General features: G+C 32.8%; 2 protein-coding genes and 2 pseudogenes across 3 annotated transcripts; 2 read left to right on the top strand and 2 right to left on the bottom strand.

Moving 5' to 3' along the window:
* Positions 1 to 8,444: 8,444 nt before the first annotated feature.
* On the top strand, positions 8,445 to 11,188 carry LOC147939677 (uncharacterized; annotated as a pseudogene).
* On the top strand, positions 11,135 to 11,812 carry LOC147939678 (uncharacterized). Its single transcript, XM_087461585.1, has one exon. It carries the CDS (start codon positions 11,204 to 11,206, stop codon positions 11,810 to 11,812), a length of 609 nt encoding a protein of 202 aa, XP_087317711.1. The 5' UTR covers positions 11,135 to 11,203.
* Positions 11,813 to 13,474: 1,662 nt separating this feature from the next.
* On the bottom strand, positions 13,475 to 15,639 carry LOC147939679 (uncharacterized). The gene is made up of 2 exons (XM_087460982.1): positions 15,409 to 15,639; positions 13,475 to 15,301 (listed from the first exon to the last, which is right to left on the bottom strand). The coding sequence occupies exons 1-2, from the start codon at positions 15,637 to 15,639 to the stop codon at positions 13,475 to 13,477; spliced, it is 2,058 nt and encodes a 685-aa protein (XP_087317108.1).
* A 621-nt stretch (positions 15,640 to 16,260) lies between these two features.
* On the bottom strand, positions 16,261 to 19,221 carry LOC104706249 (protein FANTASTIC FOUR 3 pseudogene; annotated as a pseudogene). Its single transcript, XR_015563320.1, has one exon. The product of XR_015563320.1 is annotated as a protein FANTASTIC FOUR 3 pseudogene (transcript).
* Between the last annotated feature and the right edge of the window lie 4,608 nt (positions 19,222 to 23,829).

Raw genomic sequence — 23,829 nt, forward strand, 5'->3', positions numbered from 1 at the left:
TTACGAAAAAAAGAAGAAAATAAACATGGCAAGAAAGCACATGCAAAGAGTAAAAAACCCATTTGACACTTATCATCATAGTGCAGTTCGGTTGGTTGGTGGATAGACGTGAAAGAAAGAAAGAAAAAAACAAAGCTGTGTAAAATAGAAACAAGAATATCTTCTCACTTTTTGAAATCTTGATTTTGTCTCGATTTCTATAATCTATCTTTTAGATTCTGTGCTTCCTCTTTTTTATTTGTGTGTTCTAAGTGTGAGGGAGCGTTTTGATTGAGGGACTTGACTATTTTCAGACACGACGCTTAAAGAGAAAGAAAAAAAGAAAGAAGACAAGTGAATTTTGCGTTTAGGATACGTCTTCGAAACGTCACTTTCTTTTCACTAACAAACAATGAAGTTATATAACGATCCCTCATATATAAATGACTGAAAATATCAGAGATTGGGAGAAAATCGTATCTATCTACTTTCTCACCCTCACTTTTTCTTTCTCTTTCGTTTTTTAGATTTTTTTTTTAAAACCTGTTTTCTCTATCTTTAGCAAGAAACTAAATTGAAAAAGAAAAATCTTCTTACGTAAAATGTTCCATGATTCTCTCATTTAGTCATTCAACACAAAAATAAAGCAAAGTGAGATTTCTTTTATCTTGCGATTTCACAATGAGGCATATTTTTCGGGTAAACAAAATACATTATTTATTAGTATTATAAAGAAAATTGTATGTTAAGTCTATTGAAACATGAATTATTTAAGAGTTTTTTTAGTGAAAATAGCACATATTTATGTTGTAAGTTAAATTAAATTAAATCAGTTTTTTTTTCTTATTTTTTGGGCAACTCAAAGCGTAGTCTTAACTCTTAACCATCTTCTATATATATATATTTTTGAAGACATTTATAAAATAAATCCTGAAGTTGACACTTATTTACATATATGTCATTGGCATTAAATAATTAATTTAATAAACAAATTAATTCTATTTATATTTGATTTTTTTTATAAAAACTAAGTGTTTTAAAAAGTAACAAACATAATTGTAAATGTATACAGATTTTATTTCTTTATTTTATAAAGAGGTGAGTGATGAGGTATTGTTCTTTAAAATTTTTAAAAATTGATTTGTTAAAAAGTGACTTTTAGCCTCACATACTATATTTTACTTTCATGAGTTTTGTATGATGAGTTTTTGCGGATTAAAAATCTTTAAATATGTTACGTGATCCGTCTAGCATGGCTGGTTTGGACTATAGAACCAACACTAAAACTATTAGTTTATTTTATATATTATAGATTTGTAGTCATAGTTTGGAAAATTAACTTATAAATTATTTAGTATATGAACTACAAAATATTACACATACTACAACACATTCTTAATGTTCCAACAAAAAAAAATTGTATACACATAAAAATATACACTAACATATCATATAGGCATATACCTTTGTTTAATTATAGAAAACAAAACTAAGTGTTTTAAAATTTTATATTCTATCTAATAACAAATTTAATATAATTAGGTTATAAACTATATAAAACGTAAGAAGAAAAAATATTCTAAACAAAATTATATATTAATTAGATAAAATTTAATTAATTGGAAATTCGAAAACTAAATAAATTAAAAATTATTATTTAAAATATATTAATTTATAATTTAGTCCCGCGGTTGAAAACCTAGTCTTGTTTAATTCATAAACAAAAATTGAAACAATGTTTTACATTGATCTATAATAATATAGTTTGCTGGTTTTGACACTTTATTTAGTGAGGAAGAAGAAAACTCAAAGAATAAACTTTTTAAAAAAATAGAGGAAGAAGAAATTAAAAGGCTGTGCGCGCTTTGAAAATTAATGTGGTGAATGACATTTTTATATTCGTGTCCAAGAATTATAATTTGTTGACTTATTGGACCTCTTCAATTATTGTTATTCCTCTCTCTCTCTCTCGAATTATTATCAACAAATAAATATGTGTCAGTGCATGAGTGTATTCAAACGAAGAAGTCGATCGTTACTGTTACACGTACTTTATAGGGCTTAGTATAGCAACTACTAGGGTTTTCTCGTGTCAACATATATAGAAGATCTATGTATAAAATTAAAATTATATAGTTCATAAAGGCAGTGTAATATATAAACAACAACCTTAGGGTTTCTTTAAACGGTATTAGATTTCTCTGTAATACAAAAGTTGAGAAATATCGATTTAGATTTTTCATTGTTAACTCATAATAAATTTCAAAACTTATAGAGAGATATGAGACTAATCTCTGAAAAAAAAACGGATAAAATCTTCTAAGTTTGCAAATGTACTATAAGCAATAGACTGTACTTAGCAAAAATCAATTTCTGACTTAAACCAACATAACAATTCTTCTATCAAACTAGAACTACTAGTCCACCATCTAGTGATTTTCTTTTTGTTTCTCAACTATTAATTTAGTTTTAGAGTCTTAGATGGTTTTCTTTCAAAATTTAAAGAGTATACTTGTTTTCCCGAGAGATCTTGAGTATTTCTTGAACTAAATTTATACATTTTCCTAAAATATTTGTAATTACGTTAATTACAAACCGCATTAAAATCTCATCAGAATACGTTTCCCACCGACGTATTGGGTTCCTGCTAAGTTGTATACTGCGCTAGTGGGATTCAAAGGGTTCGAGTTTTCCTATCATGAATATCGGTATCAGTTTTCATTCGTTGTTTAACAACCCTTTTACGGGTTACGTTACTCTTTAATGGATTTGAAATTTACTTCTGATTGGGTTGATACATCAACTTATTATCTTCAATGATGCTTCTAATAAGTTGGCAGAGAAAAAGAAAACTAAAAGTATATATTTTAGGGCAGAACATGCAGGAGCAAATCCACCAATAGAGTACTAGCTAGGATTTGGTCTTGTCGCCATGTTGACACTACTCACGATTCACGGAATCAATCCAGTACACCCGGAAAATTAACATGTCCAAGCTTTTTGCTCATGTTTATTCGATAGAAAATAAAAAATAAAAAAAGTTGCAATTTAATTTCCATCTACAATTGTATGATATATAGGATAATATTAGTATAAAAAAAACTATTTTGATAGTTAAGACACACACACACAAAATCGTACGCATTTAGTTATAGTTTTTACAAAGAAGCAACTTCATTTACGTGGTAATTAAAGTAATTATATCGTTTCTTAGAATACAGCTTATTAATAATGATTTGGCTCTTCTCACCAAAAAAATAAAATAATGCTTTGGCTCATATATAGTACTCAACATAGACTTGATGTTGCAATCAATTTCACAAGTTAATTGGTTAAATATTCGGTCAAAGAGAGCGATATCATAAAAGAATGTAAAGGAAGCGCCCACATTCAAAGAACAAAAAAGGTTCTAATTAAACTAAATACTTTCATTTTTTTTGTGGTTTTATAAATAAAAATGCTAAAAATAAATAAGGGGAAAATCGTAACTTTATATCCAGGTTGGTGACCGTTTTGAGGATAGAGAATAGAAAGAGGACCGCGTCATGGTCGTAATCAGTTGGTAATAATAGTATATTTGACGTCCATAAACCACTCACCAATCCTTTTGCTCTGCTTAGCCACAAAGAAACATACCCAATTGCCACTTTTGAACTTAAATGATCTGTCTACATTCTCAGATTAAATATGAAAGTTTAACCTAATTGAAGCACAGTACTCCAAAAAAGACATTGCGTCACTAATCTTGTAGAGGTTAACTTGGTGGATCTTGTTAATCTTGTAGAGATTAATTTTGTAAGTTTTATATTGTTAATGATTCTAGATAAGTACACATGTTATAACACTGGTTAAATTTTATTTTATACAAAATTTTGTATATTTTCTATTTTAAAATAAAATTTTAATATGTTGTATTAGTTTATGTACGTGAAGTTATTTCAACGATGTATATTCTACCTGATGACTTGAATGTCATTATAAGACATAAATTTGTGATTTTAGTTTTTAAAAAACGAGTTATTATATTATGAGTAATTTAATATATTGTTATACTTTTTGTTTTAATATACTTGGTTTTTTTAACTTCTTCCATATTATATTGACATTACTATAACAAACCAATTTAGACTGTTTATAGTTTCTAACTTTAATATCAAGTTTAAATATTTTTTAAAAATATTTCAAAATAAATTATTTAAAATTTATTATATTATATAAAATTATAAAATTCAACAAAAAAATATGACTAAAAATTGTAATTCAATATATTTTATTTTTAAAGAATAATATTAATAAAAATTGAATATTTTATAGATTGAAGCATATATTTTTTTTTTTAAATTCAACTTATGATATATCGGAAAATAAAACTATTTTTAATTATAATAAATAATATGATAATTTATTTGTTTCACAAAATAGACTCATATATAAAAATGAGAGGTGAATTATAATAATAATTAACAAATTCATATGTTAAGTTAGATATCAAAGGATTTTATTTGATTAATAATTTAATAAAGAAAATTAATATCGTAAATTAGATGATATCAAATGATTCTTTAGAATATTCTCTTTAAGGTTTTTGGAAACAATAAATCCAGACTATACAAATAATATAAAACTTAATCTATAACCTATTTGTAACCAATTTATTAAAATTATATAGTCTACAAAACAATGTTGTGTACTTCCGTTTTATTATATAGGGGATATATGTATATATATCCAAAAAATTGGACTTTTTGGACTAAGCCTGTTCAGATTATCGGTTTTTTTGGGCTTAGTCCGATCGGGCTTGGACCGACCCGAAAAGTTCTTAATGTGATATTTTTTATGAATTATATATATTGTTTTATTTGATTAAAATAAAAAAAAAATATTTAGTTTTCAATTTTTTTCTTTTAAATTAAGTTGGCTTTAGTGAATATAGTTGAAATATTTAAACTTTGATTGATTTGTTTTATAGTGCAACATTTATTTTTAAGACTTATAATTTTGAATTTTTGATCTGTAAGATAAGCATGAAAAATTGGAAAAGCATTGTAGCCCTGTTAAGATCAGACACAAACTTTGAAATATAGGCTCGGAAATATTTCGGATCTGGCTGGATCAGCCCATTGACAGCCATATTCATATTTCAAACTCTATTTTGAAGACTATAAAACGTTCTCATTTGAACAAAACACAAGTGCATGTGGCCTTGTGCAATTGTGTGTCGGTTTTTTTTGTTTTTTTAGTTATTTCTTCGGTCGATTGTTTCATTGTTATATCATATATAAAGGTACATATTGTAATTCAATTTATGTGCAAACTAGCAATATAACCAAAAATTATTGAAATGGTTCCATATTAATAATGCTATGTCGTCAAATTAGTTTCAACATGCAATAATACCAAAATGGATAGACGCAGATCCCATGCATACTACTTTTCGCAGGAAAGGAAACGTGAAAAAGAAGCTTTATATATACCCATCGCCACTCACAAACACACAATGATTAACAATAACAATAACCAAAACGACATCTTTATTATAAAAATAACAACAATAACCAAAAAGATAAAACCCTTACTATAAAGAGTTTCAAAGAGCAGTCCAATGGAGTTTCACGTGTCGCTCACTATATTTCTTATTATTATAGTGATATATAGTCCATATAAAGAGAAAACGAGTGGACACTTGAACTATTATTGCAGTTTCATAGTTTTCAGACGTATAATTATAAAATTACCTTCTAATTTATTATATATACAGAACATATAAACGTTCTGCCCAAAAATAAAAGAACCTAAACTATGTATATGTATATATTCCATCTCATCATGTGCATATTATTAGAAATTATTAATTAATACTAGTTCCATATATATTAAAATAAAATAAAATACTAGTTTCATATTATATTTTTCGATGTATATTTCTGCATGTTTGTAATATGAAGTTATGAACTATAAACCACTTATATAAGAAACTATAAATCTCAAGTAATCAATTATAAAGTATGGTTTTAAAAAATATGAGATAAGGTCTAATTCTTCTAGCAAAAGGAGAGGAAAAAGAAAATCTCACACCAAATGTGTGTTGTATATGCAAATATAGTTTAACTAAACCATTACTGCAACTTGCTTAAGAGATAGTTTGGATCTAAGATATACTTTTTCATGTGTAAGTGGAGTATTCGCAAAAAGACTCCTAGTTTAAAAAGTATTTTTCTTGTTTTAATTTTTTTTATCAATAAAATATTGAAACTTTAAAGAACATAATGTGATACTTGAAAATTTAATATGCTTATTAGCTAAAATATTTTTGCAAATTAAAAAGTAAAGTTTAATATATATATATATATATATATATTTCGTAAGAACATAAATAGAAGAAGCTTCTCAAAAATTGCATTGAAGCATATGCAAATAAGAAAGTGGTGAATATTTTTATTGAGCTGTTAGATGCATGCAACTTGTTATTGATTGAAGCATATGCAAATAATTTTTCTTTTTAACCAAACGCCGCACAGAGCCGTCGTCCGTACACCAAAAGCCTTTTGATATTGGCGGAGCGATGCGGAGGTGGGGGTTGTGATGACGTCGTTGTTGTACGGACCAACCTAGTTTCTTCCTTTTTAATTGTTAAGTTGTTCATTCTTCTTTCTTTATTCTTTTTTGGTAAAAAGATAGATGCTCATTCTTATACATTTATACAATTGAATTGATCATCTTTGAGAGAGCATCTTGACGTAAATATATATATATATATGTATATATATATATATGTATATATATATATGCTTGCTAATATATATTACATGTACAAACAAAAACATATGCTTTTTGATTTTTTAATTGCTGGCTTTTTTATGTTCTGCTTTTCATTTTTAAATCTTTTAAGTGATGACCAAACGATTAAATCTGATTTTATTTTGGAAAGTAACTTTTAATTTGTGTAATTTGAACCGTGTTCAGTCATATTATTTTTGACGAATTTATAAAGTATTTTTGATATTTTTGGTATAAAGTTTTGAATACTATATTGTAAGACATTATTTTTGTAAACAACTTTCCTCCCGTTTAGAGCAACCAACTTTAAAGTTTTATTTTAATATTGTTAGGCTGGGAAAAAAAAGTTTTGAATACTAGAAATACTAATCAGAATTTGAAAGTTAAATGAAAACTCAAAGACAATCTGAAATTTAATATTAGATTACATTTTGACGTTGAGTATATTGTATACACACGTTCAAATCGTAGGGAAAATTAAGATAAATGATAAGTCGACCAACTACTAATTTAATTTGATACGTTGGGACTAGGAACTTGGAAACTGAATTGGGCCAATTGGCATAATAGAAGGAAGCTTCTGGGTACATGAATACGATCGTCCTAACGTAGTTGATGAGGTTGCCACTAATTTCAGACCACTCAGGGAATCTTTCTTACCAAACTAGATTAACTGCCGACCAGACCACAAGCATATTCTCTCTGCCCATTTCTTCCAATTATTTTGTATTTTTTTTATTTTAAATTAAATTTAATCTATTTTTTTGGGGGAAATTGGAAAAAAAGATGTTTTTTTAAAAAATGTCCATATGTTCCTTTATATTTTAGGTTCGGTAAAATATGTTTTATAATAATAAAAACTCAGTTTTACCTTCGCTTTTTAAACCATCTAATTTTCGAAAATATAATAAATTTAATTTTAAATTATTCACCAAAAAAATAAAAATTGAGTATGTAGAAACCTCTTCTCGAACCAGAGTTTTCTACACCCAAAAAGAATGAAAACTCTTTTCACCCTCAATTCACTTTTTTACCAAATCGTATAGAAGAAACAAATACAGCGACAGCGGCTTTGACGGAGAATTTCTTCGGCTTGTTCTTCCGATTAGTCGACGGCGGTGAGTTTCTTTTTATCATTCTTTTCTCATCTGGGCGAAGCTTCTTCCTTGATTCATCCTCCTTCTGATTTGTTTTCCTTTTATTCTTGCAAATCATGTTTTTATTTGCTCTCATTGTTCAATATCGTTTGCTTCTCTTCACATCATTTTAAATTCGGCTTCATATTACTGTGTAAATCACTCTAGAATTCTCATTGTGTATAGATTTAGGAGTTGCATGTTGATTTTCTTAATCGGTTTTGAATTCATATTACTAAATTGAGCTATGAGAGATGAGAGCATTGAAATTGTTGCAAGGCTTGTCTTGGTTCATCTAATTGTAGGTTAGTTTGTGTCAAGAATTTTTTCAATCCCAATAGCTTGAGTTGATGATATGTTTTAAATTTTAAAAGTTTACATTCCTTTGGAGAAATCTCCATATCGTAAGTTTTAAAAGTCTGGATTTTATGTTGTGTGAATAATTACTAGACAAAACTGAATTTTATGTTTTAAAAGACTGAATTTTACATTTCTTCTTCATGCTCTTGTTTTTTTGTTGTGTTAACGATTACTAGACAATTGTATCCTATGATGAGGTTTCAGTTTTATCTTTCGTAGTTGATTCATCATCATGTTTGCTTTCATGGTTCTTTGATTGTGATATGTTTGTTTTTTCACATTTCAGGTGTATTTCGAAGACTAGCTTCTACATGTGTGAAAAATCAGGATCGATCGATATGATTAATGAAGGTACTTTTATATATTTTGAAAATTAATTAAGACATGAATAGTTGTGATTCTTGTCATGAAAGTTATTTCTATCAACTCATTTAGTTGTGTTTGATATAATTTTTCTTAATCTATTGTTCAGGCGTTGGCAAGGAGTACCCTAAATGCCTTTTCAAATACGGTGATGAACCATAAGTGAAGCAGATAAACAATAGCTGCAGAATGTCTATCATGACAAGAATCAAGGATGCTTTGCCAACTGAGTATGAGAAAGTGAAGAGTGATCATGTGTTTGCCAATGTGTTTGCCATCTACGAGAATGGGTTAGGATACTCTGCGCGTTTGATACACAACATTATGTCTCGGCAGTTGCTCACATATAAGAAACATGAGCTTTGGTTTGTGTTTGGAAGGAAGCCAATGAGATTTTCGATGCAAGAATGTTATGTAGTCACTGGACTCAAATGCAATGATGATTTCAGCTTTGATTTGAAATCTTGGAAAGAAGAAAGTTGGAAGAAAGACAAAGGTTTTTGGGCTAGATTATTGAAGAGAGATGGGGAGATTACCATTAAGAGGCTGATGGATGTGCACCTAGTAGAAGCTCCCAAGTGGCAACCTGAAGACAAGCTAAGATTTGTAGATGTGTGTGTCATAGCTGGTTTGGTAATGGCTAAGGACGAGAAGAAAAAGATCCCTCTCTCATACATCAAGTTGGTGATGGATCTTGATAAGTTGAGAGCTTATCCTTGGTGTTTACATTCTTTTGACTATCTTGTGACCTCAATCATAGACACAAGAAAGGAGTTGAAGAAGACCAACAGTTATATCCTTAACGGTTTCTCCTTTGCACTTCAAGTATGGATTATGAAAGCAATTCCAGTGATTGGAGAATTGTTGGGAGAAAAGATTAAAAAGGAATTGTTCTAACTGGAAGGGAGCTGCAAAAGTGTTTTATCAAGACATTATCTTCATAGAGCAATCGTTTGGACCAAAGGTTAGTAATTTCTTTTCTCTATTCTTCTTTAATTGTCATTGTCTGAATATGATTCTGTTTTTACTATTGCTTAACCAAAATTTTTGTTAATGTGTTTTTGGTAGGATATCGTTTATCCATACATCTCAAAGTCAGGAAATTGTGACATACATGATGATATAGAGTTTTTTAGGCCTGATGAGATCAATGATGTGGGAGTCAAAAACGTAACTGATTTGGTGCGATCTGGTTACGATTTTAGAGACCATGAGTGGGGTCATGTTGAAACTAATGATGTTGAAGAAGAGAAGATAAAGGAGGTTGTAAATGAAGATGATCATGTTGAAAAGGAAAGTGATGGAGATAATCAATTTTCTGGGTTGGAGAGTAGCGAGAAGAAGCAAGATGTAAATGTGGGAGCATCAAGCACAAAGAAGAGGAAGAAAAAGCACATTGATCATGGTGCAGGGAATCGAAAAATACAACTCCTATGTCAGCGAGCCGCAACCACTCATGGTTTTGATGAAGAAATGAAGTCATTCATTAAAGGTATGTTTGAAGCTTCTTTCAAACCTTTTAAGGAAGAAATAGGCCAGCGATTGAAGAAGATGGAGGATGATGTATCAGAAATGAAGGATATACTATCCACTCTAGCATCAACTTCGACAAAAGCCACACCACCATCATTTAAACCAAAAGATGTGGTAAGTAAAAAAAAAATATATATGCTTTGGTGTTGTATATGTAATGGTGCCTTACTAACTTATTGATTCTTATTTTTGACACAGGAGAAATCACCATCCGTTCAACCAAAGAGTTTGATAAGTAAAAAGTAACTTGGTAAAACTTGTTTTGGAAATCGGCTATGTATTTTTTTTGAAAACATTCGGCTATGTAATTTTTTTGAAAATATTCGGCTAATTGTGAACTTATGTATTGTAATTGTCCTGGTGAACTTATGTATTGTATTGTAAACATTAAACTTTGTTTGGATGTCTTTTTTATAAACATTAAACTTTGTTTGATCTTTCCATTGACAGGAAGACAACTTTGTTTTCGATGATTTGTTCACCAAATCGGGTGCCATAGACTTTAATATTGACAGTCAAGATTTATTGAGCACTCAAGATTTCTTAGAGAAAAGTATAGGACATCTTTCGTAAAAACCATGTGTACCCGAAGTTGATCCTACAATAGATGCGGGAAAGTATGACGACGATGCTGATTTGGTTTTCATATCCGATGTTAGATGGAATGCTTTGGAAGCATGGCAAAGGAATCTTGGGTACGTCTTCTAATTTTTATTCTAAATTAGACATAGATTTTGTAACATATATTTACAATTGTCCAGATTTTAAATTTTTGACCTTACAAATTACTATTTGTTTCACAGTCACGAGAAACTCCAGTTGGGTACATCGGTAATTAATTTAGAATTACTTGATCGTGTCATTTCTCACAACAAGTGGTTGCACAATCAAGTAAGTATAAACTTGATTTTTCTCAATACTTAAATTGTTCATTATTTTACCATGTTCAAATTTAAACTTAACTTTTATTTGTTTTGAAGGAAATTGATGTGATGATGTATTTATTCCAGGAGAAAACATCTTTAGGGCGAATGAAGTGAGACCGTGTGGGTTTCATGAATTGCATGTTCAGTGAGACAATCAAAGTGGAATACAACAAGTACTTGAAAACAAAGCGACAACACAAATGGGATAGTAGACTTCTCAATTATGCTAATGGTGAGTTTCCTTCTCACAGAAAGACAGGTAAACAATGGGGTACAGATGTTGACAGGATATACGCTCCGATTTTCGTCAACGGTAACCACTGGATTTCTGTTTGCGTTAACTTCGTCTTAAGAACTGTTGAAGTCTTCAACTGTGCTGGACACAAGTGTAGAAGGTATGTCGAGTGTTTCGCAAACTGCATCCCAAGGATTTTGAAAGAAATTAATGCAAAGGTGAATGGAAAACCATCTCTTTTGACACAATATGAAATCATAGAAATGAAGGTGCTGTCCGAGTTGAATATATCAAAGAGCGATTGCGGGGTCTATGCATTGAAATACATCGAGTGTCATATGAAATCTCTAAGTTTGGATTTGATGACCGATGAGAACATCAAACAAGTGCGTTTGAAGATTGCTGTCGATATGTGGGAAGTTGCAAATGATCCACTATTACTTGAGCGTATGAAGAACTATGTCCCTCCAAAGTTGGAGTCTCATAGAGTCGAAATTGACTGATTTTTCATCTTTTTAGTATGTCTTTAGTTTGACACATTGTATGACTTTGGTTTCATTTTTAACTAAATATATGGTATGACTTTGGTTTCATTTTTAAGTTAATATATGGTATGACTTTTAATTTGGTTTAATATCAAACCGATTTTTTAATTTGGTTTACGAGCTAATACCAAATTAATAACTTAACTGATTCTGTATCTTGCACCAAACCCGATCCTTTACAGTGACACACATAAATCCCCAAATTTAAGAAACCTAAAGTCGACCTAGTTCTCGTTCGATTGTGAGAAGAAGATGAGCAATTTATCGACAAATTCGACTGGATCAACTAGTTCCCGTGCAAGAGGAAGAGTGGTTGGTGTCCCAAGGAGATGTTAGTGCGGGGAAGGAATTGTAGCACTTATATCGACGTCTGATCCCAATCCTTACCGGAGATATTATCGTTGTGGCTTTGCTGCATCAAACAAGGTAAATTGGTATTATTACACGTTTGAATTTATTTTTATTTTTGAATATAATAGATGGGCTTCTTGTAGCTTAGGAACGATGATCACACCTTCAAATGGGTTGATGAGGCTTTGGTCAACAAGATGGATACACTTACTGCAAAGAATGTTGCATTTGAGAAGCATCTGAAAGATTTCAGAACATAGAGATTGGAGTTTGAGAAAATAGTTTACGAGAAGATGGAAAAGGAGATATTTGAGAAGATAGAGGATGCTTTGTCTGAAGCAAAAACCAGCAATAAGAAGATGATGGTGATCTTGGTGATATTGTGCATGATCATGATTGGATGCAGCAAATTACTAGGTTGATCATGTTGTTTTTTTTTTATTGGATTTTTCATCATATTTTTCCCTTTGGACAACCTTCAGCGTTTTACATGAGTTTCAGTGTTGTTGTTAACTTGGTTTGATAGTCTTAAGTAAGAAACCAGAAAAGGTGAAATATTGAAATTTCTTGATGGTGTTATCTTTGAAACAAACAAACAACAGAAATGGTCTTAAACAGTTCAGAAATTCATTGATGGTAAAATCTGGAGAAGTCTGGTGAAGTCTGTAGACAAGTCTGGAGAAGTCTGGTGAAGTTTGTAGACAAATCTTGTGAAGTCTGCAGACAAGTCTGGTGAAGTCTGGTGAAATTTATGCACCTGTCTATTGAAGTCTGGACAAGTCTGGTGAAGTCTGCAGACAAGTCTGGTGAAGTCTAGTGAAATTTATGCACTTGTCTAGTAAAGTCTGGACAAGTCTGGTGAAGTTTGCAGACAAGTCTGGTGAAGTTTGCAGACAAGTCTGGTGAAGTCTAGTGAAATTTATGCACTTGTCTATTGAAGTCTGGACAAGTCTGATGAAGTCTGTTTTGACTACAATCCTTACTGGATATGCAATATTTTCATCATATTTTTCCCTTTGTACAACCTCCACCGTTTTACATGAGTTTCAGTGTTGTTGTTAACTTGGTTTGATAAGAAACCAGAAAAGGTGAAATATTGAAATGTTGTAACCAGACTTGACAACTCAAGAGTAAATCATAGACTGTGAATGTTTTAAAAACCTAACAAAGAATAAAACATAACCATAATTATATTGGGACATCACATGTCGATCTATTGTGTCCTTCTTTACCACAATGGCTACACTTGTGTCTCTTTGCGGATTGTGGTTATTGAGACGCACTTATCTTGTCTTCAACCGTTTCATGCCTTCGTTTTCTTCGTCTACCAGGGTGTTTTCTTGTTTCAGGTGGTAAAACTTTTGCAGTCTCAACATGGTCAAGAACACCCCATTCGTTCTCTGGAATACCTATTGGATTAACAGTCTCCTCATAGTACTCTCTCCAACTGGTAGTGCTATACATATCATCAGCATATCCATATAGATCATTGCCTATATCAAAATCTCCTTTGATGGCGTGTCTGCAAGGGATTTTGCCCATTTGGAACTTTCCACATGAACATGTCCTTCTTTCCAAGTCAACAACAAAGTCCAGCCCATTCGCTTTAACCTGTAATATGTTTCTTCCAATAGGATAACTTTTAAAGAATTTACATTTCACTATTTTTCTTGAAATCTTATTCTCCACCTTGACAGTTAAAGGATCTTTCTGCTTTGCACTTAATTCTCTTCGCTCAAAAAACCAGCGTGTTAACATCTCTCTGATGCTATCTAATAAAAGGATTACTGGATACTCTCTAGGTGATCTCAAAGCTGAATTGATCAATTCTGCAGCATTGTTTGTGTTCAAGTCATATCTATAACCAAGGAAATGGCATCGAGCCCATTTTTTAACCTGAGCATCCTCTAGGTACTCTCCAATCGCATGACTGATGTTGCAAATTTCTCCAAAATGTTTTTCAAACTCAGCAACTCTATAAGCTTTAGATGCTCTTGAAACCAAATCAGCCACACCCCTTCTCTTGTGATATGTAATTACATTACCAATCAAGTGGTGGATGCAAATACCATGAGTAGACAATGGATAGATTTTTTCAAGTGATTTGCTAATTGACACATGCCTATCTGATATGAAGGATAAATCTTTATCATCTCCAATAACAACCTTAAGTTGCTCAAAAAACCACTCCCATGAAGAATCATTCTCAGAATCAGCAATTCCAAATGCTATTGGATACAAAATAGAGTTACCATCTACAGCTGTAGCAGCTAGCAGAACTCCTTTGTATTTGTTCTTCAGAAATGTTCCATCAACCACAATAACTTTCCTTATTCCCTTGTAAAATCCTCTTATTGACTGACCAAAAGAAATAAATAGATATTTGAATCTACTGTTGTAATCAACTTCATAATTTGTAAACGTACTCGGATTCGCTTCTTGTATCATGTACAAGTACTTTGGTATTTTACCATAACTCTTATCAGGAATTCCTCTAACTTCATTCACTGCATACTCGTGAGACTCCCATGCCTGAGAGTAAGTTAAATCACAACCATACTCTGTACGAATAATATTAATGATATCATTCGGTTTAGGCCCTTCCAATACACCATCATAATTCTGCATAATGAGATGTCCAATTGTTTTAGCTGATGGTGTCCTACAAAATTTCTTCTTCTTTGAAGGATCACAAGTATGGAGACCCACAAACTTGTTGATTTTGAAATACGTAGACCCATTTAAACACTCAGCACGAAGACTCCATTTGCAAATATCCTCTATGCAGCGTATACACCAGAATTTTGTATCAGATTTTGTAACCCTGTAGTCACAGTTGTACCTCATCGCATACAATTCCATTGTTGCTTGTAACACTTCTTTGCTTTTGAAATATTGACCCTTCCTTACGCTAACACCTTTGAACGACGTTCCAACACCATAACCGGCGTTCTCGTCGGATGTTTTTTTCACTAAAACATCATTTCGTTTGGCATCATTAGTACCCACAAATAAAGCTAGGTTTTCATTCGGTCTACCATCGTCATCTTCATCACTTGAAACCCCTGGTTCTTTATTCAAATCCAGTTTGAAATGCTCCCAACATCCTCAACACCACCTTTGAATGTCACACACAAATTTACTGTTTTCTTCTTTTTATAGTATGAAAGAAAATTTGTGACTTGACTATTATTCATCATAACGACAGGAGGACAATCAACAGTGAGATCTGTGGGTAAAAAACTTAGCTCCATATCAACCATACTAGGCTCTATTCCATAGGATTCTGAAACCATAATCTTCAATTCTTCATGTGTTGTACTCGATTCCAAAGTTAGTAATCTTCCACGATTTTCTTCATCAATAATAAATCTCCACTCATGATTGTCAAACAATCTCCACACACCACTCTTAACATAGATGTGCATTGCCATGACTCAAAAATGGTGAAAAGAAATGGGAGAAAACGGTTTTACACACCATAAGGTAGTGCACTAAATGATTAGGGTTGTTTTAATAATTTCTAAAATCGTTAGATAACTATTTCTAAATTTCGTAAAACACAATCTTAACAAATAAATACGATCTTAGCTAATTATTAGATAAATATTGAGTTTCCTATTCTAAATATTCACTTTCTATATTTAGCAATCACTAAAAGTTTCAGAGTATACAATCTACTTTTTGGTAGTAGATGTCAACTAATTTTCTCAGAGATAGAGTAAAGAGAATAACACATATTCTAACGATTTAGAGCATATAGTAAACTATAGAAAGATTATACTAAACCGTTTAGAACATAGAATAAACCGTAGAATACAAATTCTGAATTTTGTAGAATTCAGAATTTCGGGCCTCTAAACTATTTAGAGCAGAAACTATTCCTGAATTTAGTATAACATGTACAAAATGTTAGAATACATCATCTTAAATTTTCAGGACAACAGAAAACGTTTTGTAAATTTTTTATATCAAATTTTATCCATAAAAAAAACAACTTATACATTTTTTTTTTGTAAAAAATAATATTACTTCTATTATTATATATCTACTTATTTTTCTATATTCCACATTTTTAAACTTGTTAAATATGGGTTTTTTTTTAATTTTTATGGGTATTTTAAGTAAAAATAACTATTTAAAAAAAAAGTGTAGATGGACAATTTTTTTTTAGTGATCTTTTTTTCCAATTTTCCATTTTTTTTCTCGACTTAGGAGGAAACGTCGATATTTCTACTATTAAAAAAAAGACACATTGGATAAAAAATTGTGAAATTGTAAATACAGAGCAAATTAAGAAGTTTCTGTTTTTAGGAAGTAGCAACGCAAAAAGATTCCCAATTTAGCAATCCCCTGTTTCCCTGTTTGCCTTCAGCGCATCTTCTTGATCTTTGAATATTCTCAATGCCCATCACTTCATCTTCTGCTTCTACTTCTTCTTCATTCTCCTCCTCGTATTCTTCGGTTTCTTCAGCCTCAATCGTCTCTTCTTCGTTCTCTACAAACTCATCCGAGTCTTTCAAGATAGAGAGACGGAGACGACCATTGCTCCGGTCAGCTTGAAAGCACCGGTTACTAGGTGGCGCGTTTGTGGCGGTCATGACCAATCTTCCGTTTTCACGGTGTGGTCTCATTTGAATGCTTTGAAACCCTCTCATAGTGGTCAAAGGAGGTGGGAGATCACTAGGGCTCACATTCCTTTTCCTACTTTTTAACGCTCTTGTCTCCGTTGTTGTTTCTCCGAGATTCTTGCTCTGCACGTCAAGCGAGAACAAATCATCGATGTCTGTAACATCAGAGCCAGATTCGCTTCCGAGATTCTCAGTGCACAATGCTAAGCTCTGGTCGCTTAGAGCTCTACAAGAAGACGGACGTTGGACATAAGTCTTTTCTTTCTCAGAGCTCGTCGTCTTTGAGGAGGATGAGCCAGATGATAGGGACTGGAGAAAGCTCCAGCCACTTGAGTCAGGGCCCGAGGAAGCAGCTGGTTTGTCATCGTTAAGGTTTCGGGTGTCCTCTGCATTAGGGGAGTCAAGTGAAGGAGACTTGAGAGCTAAACCAAAGGGTTGAAAGAAGTGAGGATTTGGTGAAGATAGCCTAAGTCTTAAAGCCCTAGGCTCGTTAAGTTGAGACTGAAACCCTTGTTGATAGACAACAGTTCCCATAGTTCAAATTAAGAGGATAGAAGCTTGTAAAGAGAGAGAGAGAGAGAGAGAGAGAGAGAGAGAGAGAGAGAGAGAGAGAGAGAGAGAGAGAGAGAGAGAGCAAAGACTTTTGAGATGTGAATACAAAGAAGCTTTGGAAATAAGAATGATGGACAATGAGAGGGAGAGGGTGCCAATTTGTAGTGTCGCAAAAGTGAATAAAAAAATAAATAAAGAAAATAAAGAAAATACAGAGAGAGAGAGAGAGAAGTGACTGTGCAATGTGCAGAGACTAGAGAGGTGGGTAAGGGAACTTTTCCACACCACTACTTGAATAATGCAAATATTTATTTAATTATGCGACAAAATGCAGATAAGAATACTCTTGTGTAATGTGTATGTATGTGTGTGTGTAACGGAGAGAGAGAGAGAGAGAGAGAGAGTCACTGTATTGTGCACATGATCAAAATTGAAAGAACTCTTCATATAATCTTTTTACTGTTACAAAAGAAAAAAATCTGATTTGTTGGTTTAGAGGAACAGATTTGGAAAGCATAGTCTATACAGGAAATTTGGTTAATCATCGTTTTTGACTCATTTGGCAAAAAAATAAATAAAGACTGAATTATTCAGCAGCCAAGGAACTTTCGACCCTCATGTGATCTGGGACTGAAAGAGACTACCCGGAAAAAAGAAGAAAAAATTAGAGAGAAAAAGAAAGTTCCAAATGAAAAAAAAAAAAAAGATGAGTGAAATAAAATTTTCAAATGAGGTTTTTAGTTTTTACTAAGAAGAGTAACATTTTCTATTTTTCTTAAGGCAATAATAACAATATATACATCTGAATGAAAAAAAAAAAGCAAAATCAAATCGTATAGGAAAAAAGAAAAGATACGGCCACTTACAGAGAGACACGTAATGGAAGTAACATGACAAAAAGTTACAGACATGTTTTTTTTTTTCTTTTATATTTTACCATCCAAAAAAAAAAAACAATCCAACAAAAGTTATGAAAGTTCTCAAATTTGGTTTCCCCAATAGTGCTATGATTATGAAAACGATTGTTTGTTTTTCTCTCTAATAGTAGTACTGTACTCTCTTTTTATATTTAAAGCAAAGGAGTCGTGTGTCAAAAACCTATGTCGGGTAATTCTTAGACCCAACTTAAACAACATGATAACAACTGCCCACTAATTTTGAAATCTAAATCCCATCAACCAAAAAAATGATTATTGGCACTAATTAAGGAATAAACATAACATGGTTTTCCATGCAAATTTTTTAGAAAAGAATGGTCATAAATTGAAGAAAGTGACATGTATGCATCAAGAAACCACGACATAAAACAAATTACAAGAAAAATAAGCAAAGAAAGTGTGCCCAAAATACACTCAACCTCAATCAACACTGTATTTGAATGCAAGAAAGCAAAACCAAAAATTTCCGCCCACTTATTATGACCTAAAAATGAAAGAAAAAAAAATAGAGTTTAATGGAAAAAAAAAACATCAAATCAAAGTGAACAATGCTTTGGTTAAATGAAATATAATAGGAAAGGTTAAGTGACAAAATAAGAAGAAACCACCTATGTTTCAACATCAAAAACTTTTCTCTACCTCTAAGACAATATTGGGTGGTTAAGTTAACATCAAACTTCGCTTGTCCTTTGAATATTTTGGCTAGCCAACAGTAAGCTGCTTTTTTCAGAAATTGAAATTTTGAGATTAAACTTTCAAGATTTGCCATCTTAAGCCATGTGTTACCCTAAAGAAACCGTACGGAACAGCTTATGAAGACAGAGTTTAAGATTCATTTAAGTCGTCAGCAAGAACAAGTGATTCCCCACTAAACACTTTTCTTTGATCTGTCTCTCTGTTAAATCAGATGCTTACGTACTTAACCCCATTCTAAAACAACAAAAGACACTTTTTTATTTCGTAGTAAACAAATGCCCTAGGGTCACTGACTTTTGCTTAACTCTAAGGCATGTGGATTTATTATTATATAAACTAATTAATGTAACCTAGTACTCTTCTCTCTAAACAAAAGGAAAGCTAGAATACGTGAGCTGTTCCTATTCCAAAGAGGGTGGGGAGAGATTTGTGAGATCTTCCTGGGTTTCCTGTAACAGAAAAAGCCATTCCAGTTTTGTACTTGTGCTATAATAAAGAATGTGTAGCTACTACCATTGATGAACTGTTAGCATAATGCTAGCTTGTGTGCTGTATAACTCTATGATCAACTTTAATCACCACATTCCGTGTCTTTTCGAGGTTTATTGAAGACATGAACCAAGCAAGTGGATCTTAGTTTATGTTTTCAAGAGATTCTGTGGTCACTAAGTCTTAAAGGATTTGGTACGAAGATACCTTCGGTAATATATTATACAACAACAAAAGAGAGCTGTTCTCTCTGTTGTCAGATTGTTTCCAATATTAGTACTCAGCTTCTATAACAAGGAGCATCTTACTATATATATATTCCCAGTGGTTGATCACGTATTACTAGTCCACTAGAAGATGCAAATCAAGATTTGTTTTTTCATTTGATTAATTTAGCAAGAACAAGTGCATAGAAAACAGAAATGAGGTCAATATGTTTTTATTAAGAACCTGTGGTTTATGGAAATAGATCTCGCCAAGACAGTTATAAGTCAGTAATCCATAATTTCACAATCAGTGTTTTGCTATTAATTATGCTATTATCCGTAAAAAGTATAAAAAAACTACAGTCGTTTTTTCTTGTTCCTCTTCCTCTGCGGAAGGAATCAAGAATGATATAATTAAGCAACTAGTTGACATGCTTAGAATGAATAAAGAATGAAACAATAATTAGGATTCTCTAACGTAAGCAAGAGTAAGAAAAGTTATGACATAGTTTAACTAATAAAAGTGGAAAGAAAAGGAGCTGACCTGCAGACGTAATCTCCAGACAAATATCCACAAATTGAATCTTGATCAGAATATGTGGTCCTAAAATCTGAACCACCCCCATAGAAGAGAAGAAAGTAACACAGCAACCTTTGGCCTCTCGAAGGGAGAATGCTTTTGAGTGTGTCCTTATACAAAAGCTGCTTTTCTATACTTAAATAAAATTAAGTGATTAATGACAGAGGCAAAAGCATCAAATTTAGTTCAGAATATATTTTGACTTCGTATCACACGCTTGGTTCATGCCCATGACGCAACAAAGTTAAAAGAAGAAAGAAAAAAAACAGAGTGAAACTTCGAATCATAATTCATCAATGTTTGTTATTGGTTTTAAAGTTTTCAACTAATGGAGGATCTAAAAGCAAAGGAAATACGTCATACCACTTGAGATTAAGTGGAGACATAAACTTAAGCCTTACGTTTTCCATCTATGTTATGTGATCATAACGTTAAACACGAGTATTGCATCTCTTGGCTCACTATAAATTGCATAACAACAAAAAAAAAGCCCTCCACCATCTTTTGACCAAATTAGTGGAACCTTTTAGGTGACAATTCTCCAACTTTAAAATTCTGACCCAGAACAAAAAAAAACTCTATCATTAGAACGAGATTGGGAGCTTATTTAAGCCAAGCATACAAATGTCATTGGCTAACATATTTTACAACTTTAGGTAGAGAAAGAATGTGAAAGCTTATTATTATACTATAGAACTTTCTCCTTTGCTTTTAGAGAAGCATGACATCCACAGAAAATATCAATCTCATCCATAACTAATGCTTTACTCACATATCAGCCAAACACGCAAAATTTTCCACAGATTAGATGTCAACATTTGAAAAAAGCTTTAGCGTGGTCTAGTTATAACGACTCAAGTACAGATTTATACGAACAAATAACACACAAGTAAACTTACATTTAGTTGATGCACTATCGGAACAATGACTCTTCAACCGCTTGGTCTTATCCAAATAAAAAGACATGTTGATTCAGCAAAGATGATTTTGTATCTCAAACCAGAAAGCTCGTGATGGTTGTGCCATGCTTGGAACGTATTGGACCTGTTGACAGTGGGAAAAAAAAATTCTCAAGTTACAGAGACAGATACAGATCAAAGCAATATTGGCACTCAAAAGTTATTGAATTGATTCACTTTCTAGAAATGTGAAAAACACTCAACAAATAAGTATCTCTTAAGAGTGTAACTAGATACAAAAATTGTTCAGTCTAATAAGAGATAAGACAGAGAGGGTTATTACATTGTTATGTAAGATAAACAGAGTAAAACAAGAACATGGAGACACTTCACGAAATGCATCTACAATGTTTCGATATTAGGCTGCAACGGTAACGCATATCCATTTACTAACAGAGGTGAAAGGTAACATAACTGAAAAGTTGAGAAAAATGGACATCTTTAGTGGCATACCAAAAAATGATTGTAGGTAATTGATTGTAACAAAATAAATGCATGTAGCATTACTGTTACTCAATCTCTTAATAACATATGTAGAATAGGGAGAATCTCAGTTTATCATACAGTTTCATTAACATATCCCACACATTAACAAAGAAGACAATGTCTCACAATCTTAGCTATTGAGAACTTCAAACAAACTGGTTTAATTAATGACAAATCTAGTAACAACGAGAGCAAAACAATATCGTTACCATTATTCAATCTCTCAATAACCAATGCGGAATAAAGACAACTTTGTTCATCATCATACAATGATCATTAATATATCCTACTCATCAACAAAGAGATTCTTACTAAATTATACTAAAAGCAAGTCAAAATGTAATGCACTCTTGTTCATCAAAATGCAACCCCCTCAAGAATTTGAACATCTTCACGGGCACACAAGAAATCTACTACCAAACAGATATCGTTTGATGATTCTTTCACATTTTATTGAACATAAGCAAGAAAACTCCAAAACTAGATGCAGAATTTTCCAAACCATATAAATGAAAAAATATGTGTGTGTGTGTGTGTGAGAGAGTTAATTTATACATATTTTTCTCAATGTGGTCGAAAGGCACGCACCAATGCAACATGTTCTGGGTAAGACATCTTCGTAGCAATCAAATTTTATCGAATTCTGAGAAACCAATACCGTCTCCTTCTCAGTCCTCCCACACAATCGACTCAACATTGAAATCTGAGTACACGCGATTAACGAAACCGCAATTTCTGACATTTAGGGTTTGCGAAATTGAACCAGATGAATACGAAATACGGAGATTTGACATAGCGACGAGTAACTCCCGTAACATCGGAATCGGACCTTTGTGACGTGTGACCTCCTCCTCTTCTATTGAACAACATAAAAAATGCCGAAAGAGACAAACTTGCACGTGTCACAGTAGGCTCCTTTCCAAAATTCTTTAAATGTTGTAAACTAGAGAATTTAGGAAGTGAAATCTCTTACTCTTATTGATTAATGTCGAGGTTACAAGTATATATAATAGGAGTACAAGGGCTAAAGCCCATAAAGCAATCAAGTACATAAGATAGGCCATGGGCCGTAAAGCAATGGCCATGGGCCGTAAAGCAATGGCCATGGGCCGTAAACGTGCGGAAAGTAAATGGGCCGTAAGGCCATGTCCTAACGGACTGTGAGCGGGCCGGTCTATAGAGTCCACTAAGTGTTTTACAACACTCCCCCTTGGACGAGATGACCGTGCCATGTTGGATGGGATCGCTGCAATGTGCTTAGGGGATGCTGCCTCATTAAAACCTTACCAGGAAAACCCAATGGGACAAAACCTTGGTGAAGGAAAAAGAGTACAGCACACATTGCTCCCCCTGATCCAAACATCACTCCAAGTCCAGAAGTCTCTGCATTCCAATCTTGTGCGTGAGCTTCCTGAACGTCGATGTCGGCAATGCTTTGGTGAAGGGATCGGCTGAGTTGTCGCATGACTGTACTTGCACCACTTGAACTTCTCCGGCCTTTTGTAGTTCATGTGTGAAGAAGAACTTCGGCAGTATGTGCTTCGTCCGATCTCCCTTGATGTATCCTTCCTTGAGCTGGGCGATGCAAGCCGTATTGTCCTCGTAGATGACGGTTGCTCCCTTGTTGTCTGCTAAGCCGCTATCCGTCCGAATATGCTGAGTCATGGACCGCAACCAAACACACTCACGGCTGGCTTCGTAGATGGCTAGGATCTCCGCGTGATTTGACGATGTGGCCACAAGAGTCTGCTCCATTGAACGCCAAGAGATCGCCGTACCGCCGTGCGTAAACACATAACCTGTTTGTGACTTACCGTTGTGTGGATCGGATAGGTAACCTGCATCAGCAAAACCAACTAGACAGTCTCGGTTATGGTTAGTATAAAATAAACCAAAATCAACCGTCCCTCGCAGGTACCGCAGTACATATTTAATACCATTCCAGTGCCGTATAGTTGGACAAGAACTATATCTTGCTAGGAGGTTCACGGCAAAACATATGTCTCGTCTAGTGTGGCTAGCCAAAGACATTAACACCCCTATAGCACTGAGGTATGGCATTTTAGGACCGAGAACTTTCTCATTGT

The sequence above is a fragment of the Camelina sativa genome, chromosome 8 (assembly GCF_030686135.1).
Source record: "Camelina sativa cultivar CO46 ecotype springtype chromosome 8, ASM3068613v1".
Classification (NCBI taxonomy): domain Eukaryota; kingdom Viridiplantae; phylum Streptophyta; class Magnoliopsida; order Brassicales; family Brassicaceae; genus Camelina; species Camelina sativa.